The following is a 9658-nucleotide window of genomic DNA, read 5'->3' as shown; positions in this document are numbered from 1 at the left end:
TCAAATATCTCGTTTACACTAATCTCGTTTACAGTGTAAACGAAATATACACACACTTATTTCGTTTACACTGTAAACAAGATAAGTAATACAATGCAAATTGCTGAAATTAGTAAAAACGCTACAAATTACCTATATTCATAAATAAAACATATATTTTATTTATTTAAAAAAAATCCCGTGTAACTGAATACATAAAGTAAGGCATGCATGATTCTATGGAGTTCTAGGTTAAGGTACACGGAGTCCCTTTGGACTATATAAATATAGAGACAACAATGTAACTACTATTGGCAATATGAATAGTAACAGAGGTGGAGAACCTAAGAATGCAGGGGGCTTTAGATCTAACAAGAAAGAGATTATTAAAGACAAAGGAGGAAAGAGTAGGTGACATGTAGGGCTTAGCAAATGAATAAAGGGAGTATAGAGGAACATGAAACACAAGAGAATGGAGTGGGTAATCACTAGAAAACCAAGATAGGAGCAAGTTGGGAGAACTATTTCAAGTTTGTGTTATTGAGCCACCTCCACACCATGAGCGTCAAACATCTTTTCTAACAAGCATTGTGCACCATGGGACAACTCCCTGATGCCGCTTTCCCTTTTGCTTTGGAGCTTCTTGGAGTTGGAGAATGAGAAGAATCAATATTGGCTCAACATGGAAGAAGGGTTAGCAAATAAGTCAGAAGTGCCCGTTCAGTTTCAGGTGGGATCCCAACTAGCATGTATAACTCGAGTGGTAGTAAAGCGAGGGTTGCTGGGGTTGTTTTCCGGATCTTTTCTCGGCCGAAGCCCAAGAGGGTGGCTGGGTTAGAGATCCAAATGTTTGGCTGATGGGCCTTTTTGGGCTGGGCTTTTCAGCCTTTGTCTTTTTCACAGACCTTGACAAAAAAGAGGTAAAAAAAAAAGACACTGCCAGAATTCCAGATATTGATCATAATAATTTCTAACCATAAGGTATTCATGACCAAAAAAACAAAAAACAATGTATTCACATTTGAGTCCCTGTCATTTGTCTCATTATAAGCCAAATTATATCTTAAAAGGCAACTCTTTCCTCTGTCCTCGTCCACTTGATGCTAGTTAAATTTTGTGATATTAAGAATGTAAAAGCTTCACTCTTAGAACAAGGCATGCAAACACACAAGTATGATTCTGGAGTAAATTAAGTAACAATATTAGTTGTATTGATTATTATTGGTTCAAAGATCTTTCATTATAAAGGGTCAAATTTGGGTCTGGAAAAGCATACACAACTTCAAAGAGAAATTGACCATCAATGATGGCAGCAAAATTACAAAAATAGAAACAGCAACAATTCAGAGACACATAGGACTATATAGTGCTTCCCTTTCAATTAGGTTCAGATTGTGACTCCACAATTTATCAGGAAAATAGAAAGTGACCATCATCCATCACAAGATCTAAATATTGCACTTCTACCTAGTGTAACTAGTTACCACCACCTCTCAATGCAAGCACCAAGTGAAGCACCGATCCGCCTTCGATGTTGTACTCTTTCGCCGTTTTGTCATCTGCGAGCTGCTTACCCGCATATATCAGCCTGCACACAGTTCCAACAATTGTAAAGTTTTCAACACAACTTAAAAACATAAAAACATAATCATAAAGAAATTAGAAAAGAAGTATCATCCGAAACAGGATATGTACTTTAATTTAAGGGCATGAGAATTATACATCAGTAATGCACTTGAATATCAAGCATTAGCAACTCAAATAAAATATAAAAAGCAATTAAATTAACAAGATTCAAGAGGCAAGGAATTTGTCCATTCAAATGCTGTGTTAATTGCGTATGGCTTATTTTTTATGAATATTTTGTTTACTTCTATATCACTGACTCGTCAGCATGCATCTTAGTCCACTTTAATTTTACTAGACCGAATAATTGTCAAGTAAACAAACAATATCTAGATGCAAGTATCTTTTTAATATATAAAAGAAGAAAAATGCTTCACAAGAAAAAGAATTACAAAGAGCATGGGGCACAACAGATTTTCAAAGGGTGGGGGGAGGGATAATCCTCTAAAAACATCATGTTCCTTGAACCAAATTAAAGCCTAAATGCAAGTATCTTCTTTAATCTTTACCATTATGAACTAAATGGCACACAGAAAAAAGAAAAAGAGAAAACCTTTGCTGCACAGGAGGAATGCCCTCTTTCTCTTCAACACGTTCCTTGATTCGATCAATCGTATCAGTTGGTTCAATGTCAATTTCAATTTCTTTTCCAGTTAGAGTCTTCACTTTGATCATGGTTCCTCCCCTGAGCCTCAAAACCAAGTGAAGTGTCGACTCCTTTTGTATGTTGTAGTCGGCAAGAGTGCGCCCATCTTCCAGCTGCTTGCCCGCAAAGATCAGCCTCTGCTGGTCAGGTGGGATACCCTCCTTATCCTACAAACACGTATTACATGCATCTTATAAGTGAAACTATCATTCTCACACAAAGCCCAAACTTCACAGGCATCAACAATAACCAACCCTCCAAGCCAGGTCAAAATTCAAACATCACAATAAGCATCATTTTATACAAAACTACACACAAAGATTCAACAAGAGAATCATGTCAAACTCTCAATACCATCAGAAAACCTGCCTTGAAGAGCTTATTTTCTGCTCATAAAGGATGATCCTCTCTTATCGGAATAGCTTTATAAAGGGATATAAGATGTGTTTTGCACTTCGTTTCATAAGGTTAGTTACCAAAGCAAGAAAATAACTTGGGCATAGCAGTTTTCCATAACAATCCTTCACTAAGAAGGGTTACAACACTTCAGCTTTCACAGCTTTTCAACTTATCCAACCAATGACCTAATGTGTCCAAAAGCCTAAAAGTGACTCCCTTAAGACGAAAGACTCAATACCCAAAACATCATAGGTAAACCAATGCAAGAAACGATGTTGATCATGCCAGAACACAATACATATTCAAAGTATGAACCTTTATAATTCAAGTAATTTCAACTTTTAACGCTACAAGAACACAAAATATCATAAGCCCTTGAAAATTTACCAACAAGAGTCATGCTTATATATCAACCAAAGAAAAAGAATCAGAGAAAAACCCTACTCGAATTAACATAAAAAAAAACCTGGATCTTGGCCTTGACGTTGTCGATGGTGTCGCTGCTCTCAACCTCAAGGGTGATTGTCTTTCCAGTAAGAGTTTTCACGAAGATCTGCATCTTCTTTTCTTCTTCTTCTTCTTCTTCTTCTTTCTACTTATTAGAGTGAGCGGGTTTGTGTAGACAGAGAAGAGAAGGGAAGAAATAGGTACCGAAGTTATTATGTGTGAGGAGGTTGTAAATTGTAAGCTATGTGTTTGCGTTTGAAGCAAAATTCAATAAAATATATATATATATATATATATATATGGGTCATGGATGACGATATTGGGACTAATTTTTTTAATGTTATTTTACGCACAATCCTTTTTGTATTTAATATTAGTATAAATTTGTAAAAAAAAAGTAGCATCATTAAAATTAATGTATCAAGGATTCCAAATTTTTTTGTTGATTCACTCTTTTATTTATTAAACATCGATAAAAATAATAAAAATAGAATTAATTAAAATAACAAATTATTTATAATTTAACTAAAATGTTTTGACTTTAAATTTTGAAAACATAAAATGAATAATTTTTTATAAATTATATATAAGGACATTTAAAAGAAAAAGACATACACCAATCTTTTTTATATCTTCATTATATAGTATAGATAAAAATGATGATATTCATTCTCTATTTATTATTATTTACATTAAATTTGTATGATTTGATTAATTTAATTTAATTTAATTTAATTTAGAATTTGGTTAAAAAAATACTCTAAGGTATAAGTTAAGAGAGTTAAGATAGAAAATTTCTACTATTTTAATATATTAACAATGAATTATCTATATATTTAAATATTATGAACAAAAATAATATTTATTATTTAGTAAATTTCTTTATAAATGAAAATTATATTGATAACAAATTTAAAACGTATCATTTTTATTAAAATTCACTTTCATACAATACTTTTTTATTAAAAATATAAATTATAGCAAATAACACGTACACTTATTAGTAAAAAAATTATATAAAAATATTTTGTAAATATTATTCCAAAAATGTTAAATGGCTAAGTGAAGTTTGTAATTAAATCTAACTGAAAGATGACAATTAATTAACATGAGAAGAGAAATTAAATCATTCAAAAAAATTTTTTTTCTGAAATGAGTGAAACTATGAATATTTATTAAGTCTTTGGACTTGTATACAGCAAAATATATTAGTTTTTAGTTCAAAAGATCCCTTAAATTGATTAAAAACACCATTTGAGGTTGAAGAGTGAGACACAGCTAACTAAATAATAGTTGTTATAAATAACACATTTTATATTTTGTTAAAGTGCTTTATGAGATGCTTTAGATTATGAGGTATTGTCAAACTTGATATAAGAATATTGTAAATTCTAGGTAATTAATAAATAATTAACTAATAAATTAATTATTATTAAAAAAAATTAAAAAATTAAATTTTATAATTTAATAAAATAAAAATAATTAAAATATAGATTTTAATATTAATTTTAAAATTTTTTATCCAAAAAAAGACTAACAGACTAAATAAGTTGGACTGAATTTACATTGGCTCAAAGCCCATCATATATATAGTCAATTCAGCCTTTCTTCCTCTCTCATTTCTCCATTCACACTGATTGAGGAAAATGAGAGCTCATGGAACCTTAACCCTTAACTCCAAAAATCAATTGCCCATCATTTTCAATCCGGAATTCTGATTGACGAGTCATTAGTGATTACCCGTTTGTTTCGGAATTCTCTACAAAACCACTAAACAATTTAGTAAGAAAGTTGAGATTTCGTGCCCAATTCTTTCCCTTCCAGTTTTGTAATTTTGGGTATATATGTTAAGGAAATTTGTGTTTTTGGTAATGTTAGGTGTGAATTAACTTTGGAAAATCATTGGGCTTTGCCCCAATCATTCGTAGGTAAGGTGAAAAGCCTCTAACTCTTGTAAAATATTTTGGTATAGCAAACCCTATGTTGACTTAGTGATATTTATATAGTATTAGATTGAATTATGAGTTTTGGAGGCAAATTGGTGGTGTTGGGAGCTTGAATTTAGACCTTGGAGGCTGGGTTTCTATTTGGTGTGCATTTAGTGCTTTGGATGTTTGTAGAATGGTGATATTTGTGGCATTCCAGGCTTAGGAAGGAATTGGTTAAGGTATGATTTTGGTTTCCCTTAGATAATGTGTAATGTAACGTGAAAACATAGGCTAGTTGACTGTAGGATAAGTTGAATTATGTGAACTTGTTAAGGTTTAGTGATTTGGTGAAAGTGTTGAGTTTAGTTATGTGAATGTGTTGATAATTGATGATTGTGGTGATTGATGAGGATTGATGAATGATTATGAGTTGTGCTATAATTTATTGAATTGTGTTGTTGTTGGATATTAATTGTTTGGTGAAAATTGATAAAATTGAGTATTGAAGTATTGTGGAAGGAAGAAAATGGTTGTGAAATTATTTTGAGTGTATTTAATGTTGTTTTTGAGGTGTGAAACTTTGGTTTGAAATTGAGAATTTGGAAAATAGAGGTTTTGAACTCTTTTGGTAAAAAATAGATTTTTAATGAACTTTGATGGACCCTAACTTGAGCCTCAAATTTTGGATTTGAATAAAATCTATTTTCAATTAAAGATAATTTTGAAAGCTTTAAAATGGTATAAATTTTGTGGAAATCAGAGTTTTGTAGAGGAAGTTATGGATAGCGAAAGTTGGGTGCCAAAAACTAAATTTTCCTAAGTTGCAGAAAACTAGGAATTCTGGTGTGTGTACGTACGCACGCTAGTGAGTGCATGTACGAACCAGGGAGTGCATTTGAGCTCATGCGTATGCACTCAGGGGTGTGCGTGGACTTTGTAAGTGTGCGTACGCACAGGCTGGGAAAGTTGTCTGATTTGCAACCTGTTTCTGGCGTTTAACTCTAGAATAGGGCAGGAAGTTAGCGTTTGAACGCCAGTTTGCGTCATCAAAACTCGGGCAAAGTATGGACTATTATATATTGCTGGAAAGCCCTGGATGTCTACTTTCCAACGCAATTGAGAGCGCGCCAATTGGGTTTCATTAGCTCTAGAAATTCTATTTCGAGTGCAGGGAGGTCAGAATCCAACAACATCTACAATCCTTCTTCAGCCTCTGAATCAGATTTTTGCTCAAGTCCCTCAATTTCAGCCAGAAAATACCTGAAATCACAGAAAAACACACAAAATCATAGTAAATTCCAGAAATGTGATTTTTATTTAAAACTAATAAAAATATAATAAAAAGTAACTAAAACATACTAAAAACTATGTAAGAATAATGCCAAAAAGCGTATAAATTATCCGCTCATCACAACACCAAACTTAAATTATTGCTTGTCCCCAAGTAACTGAAAATCAAATAGGATAAAAAGAAGAGAATATACTATAAATTCCAAAATATTAATGAAACTTAGCTCCAATCAGATGAGCGGGACTAGTAGCTTTTTGCCTTTGAATAGTTTTGGCATCTCATTTTATCCTTTGAAGTTCAGAATGATTGGCATCTATAGGAACTCAGAATTTAGATAGTGTTATTGATTCTCCTAGTTCAGTATGTTAATTATTGAACACAGCTATTTTATGAGTCTTGGCCGTGGTCCTAAGCACTTTGTTTTCCAGTATTACCACCGGATACATAAATGCCACAGACACATAACTGGGTGAACCTTTTCAGATTGTAACTCATCTTTGCTAAAGTCCCCAATTAGAGGTGTCCAGGGTTCTTAAGCACACTCATTTTTTGCTTTGGACCTTAACTTTAACCGCTCAGTCTCAAGCTTTTCACTTGACACATTCACGCCACAAGCACATGGTTAGGGACAGCTTGGTTTAGCCGCTTAGGCCAGGATTTTATTTCTTTGGGCCCTCCTATCTACTGATGCTCAAAGCCTTGGATCCTTTTTATTTTACCCTTGCCTTTTGGTTTAAAGGGTTACTGGCTTTTTGCTCTTGCCTTTTGGTTTAAAGAGCTCTTGTCTTTTTCTGCTTGCTTTTTCTTTTTTCTTTCTTTTATTATTTTTATTTTTATTTTCGCAAGCTTTGTTCTTCACTGCTTTTTCTTGCTTCAAGAATCAATTTTATGATTTTTCAGATTATCAATAACATTTCTCCTTTTTTATCATTCTTTCAAGAACCAACAATTTTAACATTCATAAACAACAAATTCAAAAGACATATGCATTGTTCAAGCATTCATTCAGAAAACAAAAAGTATTATCACCACATCAAAATAATTAAACTAAGCTCAAGGATGAATTCGAAATCATGTACTTCTTGTTCTTTTATTTTTAGAACATTTTTCATTTAAGAAAGGTGATGGATTCATAGGACATTCATAGCTTTAAGGCATAGACACTAGACACTAATGATCATGTAGTAAGACACAAACATAATTAAAAATGAAGCATAGAGAAAGAAAACAGAAAAATTAAATAGACAAGGGGATTAAGGAACGGGTCCACCTTAGTGAGGGTGGCGTCTTCTTCCTCTTGAAGAACCAATAGTATTCTTGAGCTCCTCTATGTCTCTTCCTTGCCTTTGTTGCTCCTCTCTCATGGCTCTTTGATCTTCTCTAATCTCATGGAGAATGATGGAGTGCTCTTGGTACTCCACCCTTAGTTGTCCCATGTTGGAACTCAATTCTGCTAGGGAGTTGTTAATTTGCTCCCAATAGTTCTGTGGAGGAAAGTGCATCCCTTGAGGCATCTCAGGGATTTCATGATGAGGGATTTCCTCATGCTCTTGTTGAGGTCCATGAGTGGGCTCTCTTGTTTGTTCCATCCTCTTTTTACTGATGGGCTTGTCCTCTTCAATGAGGATGTCTCCTTCTATGTCAATTCCAACTGAATTGCAGAGGTGACAAATGTGGTGAGGAAAGGCTAACTGATGAGCGGATATTTTATACGCTTTTTGGGGTTAATTTCATATAGTTTTTAGTATGTTTTAGTTAGTTTTTAGTTTATTTTCATTAGTTTAGTAAAGATTCATATTTCTGGACTTTACTATGAGTTGTGTGTTTTTCTGTAATTTCAGATATTTTTCTGGCTGAAATTGAGGGAGCTGAGCAAAAATCTGATTCAGGCTGAAAAAGGACTGCTGATGCTGTTGGATTCTGACCTCCCTGCACTCAAAGTGGATTTTCTGGAGCTACAGAACTCGAAATGGTGTGCTTCTAATTGCGTTGGAAAGTAGACATCCAGGGCTTTCCAGCAATATATAATAGTTCATACTTTGCTCAAGGATAGATGACGTAAACTGGCGTTCAACGCCAGTTCTCTGCCCAATTCTGGCGTCCAGCGCCAGAAAAGGATTAAAAGTTAGAGTTCAACGCTAGAAATGGATCCAAACCTGGCGTTGAACGCCCAAAATGGCCTTATGCACGTGAATTGCTTAAGTCTCAGCCCCAGCACACACCAAGTGGGCCCCAGAAGTGGATCTCTGCACCATCTGTCATAGTCTACTCACTTTTTGTAAACCTAGGCTACTAGTTTAGTATTTAAACAACTTTTAGAGACTTATTTTGTATCTCATGACATTTTAGATCTAAACTTTGTACTCTTTGACGGCATGAGTCTCTAAACTCCATTGTTGGGGGTGAGGAGCTCTGCTGTGTCTCGATGAATTAATGCAAGTATTTCTGTTTTCTATTCAAACATACGTGTTCCTATCTAAGATATCCATTCGTGCTTAACTATGGAGAAGGTGATGATCAGTGACACTCATAACCTTCCTCAATCCATGAACGTGTGTCTGACAACCACCTCCGTTCTACATCAGATTGAATGAATATCTCTTAGATTCCTTAATCAGGATCTCCGTGGTATAAGCTAGATTGATGGCGGCATTCATGAGAATCCGGAAAGTCTAAACCTTGTCTATGGTATTCCGAGTAGGATTCAGGGATTGAATGACTGTGACGAGCTTCAAACTCGCGAGTGCTGGGCGTAGTGACAGACGCAAAAGGATGGTGAATCCTATTCCAGCATGATCGGGAACCTCAGATGATTAGCCGTGCTGTGACAGAGCATTTGGACCATTTTCACAAGAGGAGGGGATGTAACCATTGACAACGGTGATGCCCCAACACACAGCTTGCCATAGAAGGACGTGCGTGCGTGAATCAGAGAATAGAGGAAAGCAGAGATTCAGAAGACAAAGCATCTCCAAAACTCCAACATATTCTCCATTACTGCATAACAAGTAACTTTTAACCCATGCTCTCTTGTTCATTCGCAATTCAACTGATAAATATAATTGACTTCCTGACTAAGAATTGCAAGATAACCATAGATTGCTTCAAACCAACAATCTCCGTGGGATTCGACCCTTACTCACGTAAGGTATTACTTGGACGACCCAGTGCACTTGCTGGATAGTGGTACGAGTTGTGAAAAGTGTGATTCACAATTCGTGCACCACTAACCTTGCCAAAGTGGAGGACTTGTCAGCCACCTGGTAGAGTTCTTGAGGTATAATCTCATGAACTTCCACTTCCTCCCCAATCATGATACTATGGATCATGATGGCCCGATCC

General features: G+C 34.7%; 1 protein-coding gene across 1 annotated transcript; it reads right to left on the bottom strand.

The window, feature by feature from the left end:
• Positions 1–1168: 1168 nt before the first annotated feature.
• Positions 1169–3398, bottom strand: LOC112771092 (ubiquitin-NEDD8-like protein RUB2). Its single transcript, XM_025815704.2, has 3 exons — positions 3117–3398; positions 2159–2418; positions 1169–1567 (listed from the first exon to the last, which is right to left on the bottom strand). Exons 1-3 carry the CDS (start codon positions 3207–3209, stop codon positions 1456–1458), a joined length of 465 nt encoding a protein of 154 aa, XP_025671489.1. The 5' UTR covers positions 3210–3398; the 3' UTR covers positions 1169–1455.
• Between the last annotated feature and the right edge of the window lie 6260 nt (positions 3399–9658).

The sequence above is a fragment of the Arachis hypogaea genome, chromosome 18 (assembly GCF_003086295.3).
Source record: "Arachis hypogaea cultivar Tifrunner chromosome 18, arahy.Tifrunner.gnm2.J5K5, whole genome shotgun sequence".
In the NCBI taxonomy this organism is placed as follows: Eukaryota; Viridiplantae; Streptophyta; class Magnoliopsida; order Fabales; family Fabaceae; genus Arachis; species Arachis hypogaea.
Note: the sequence above shows the minus strand (reverse complement) of the source record. Positions and strands in the feature narration are given on the sequence as shown.

Excerpts from the sequence above, each read along its gene's own strand:
- LOC112771092 (XM_025815704.2), bottom strand. The coding sequence starts at position 3,209 with ATGCAGATCTTCGTGAAAACTCTTACTGGAAAGACAATCACCCTTGAG. Across the intron at positions 2,419-3,116 it reads ACGTCAAGGCCAAGATCCAG|GATAAGGAGGGTATCCCACC; the intron begins GTTTTTTTTTAT and ends ACGTGTTTGTAG. Across the intron at positions 1,568-2,158 it reads ATTCCTCCTGTGCAGCAAAG|GCTGATATATGCGGGTAAGC; the intron begins GTTTTCTCTTTT and ends AACTGTGTGCAG.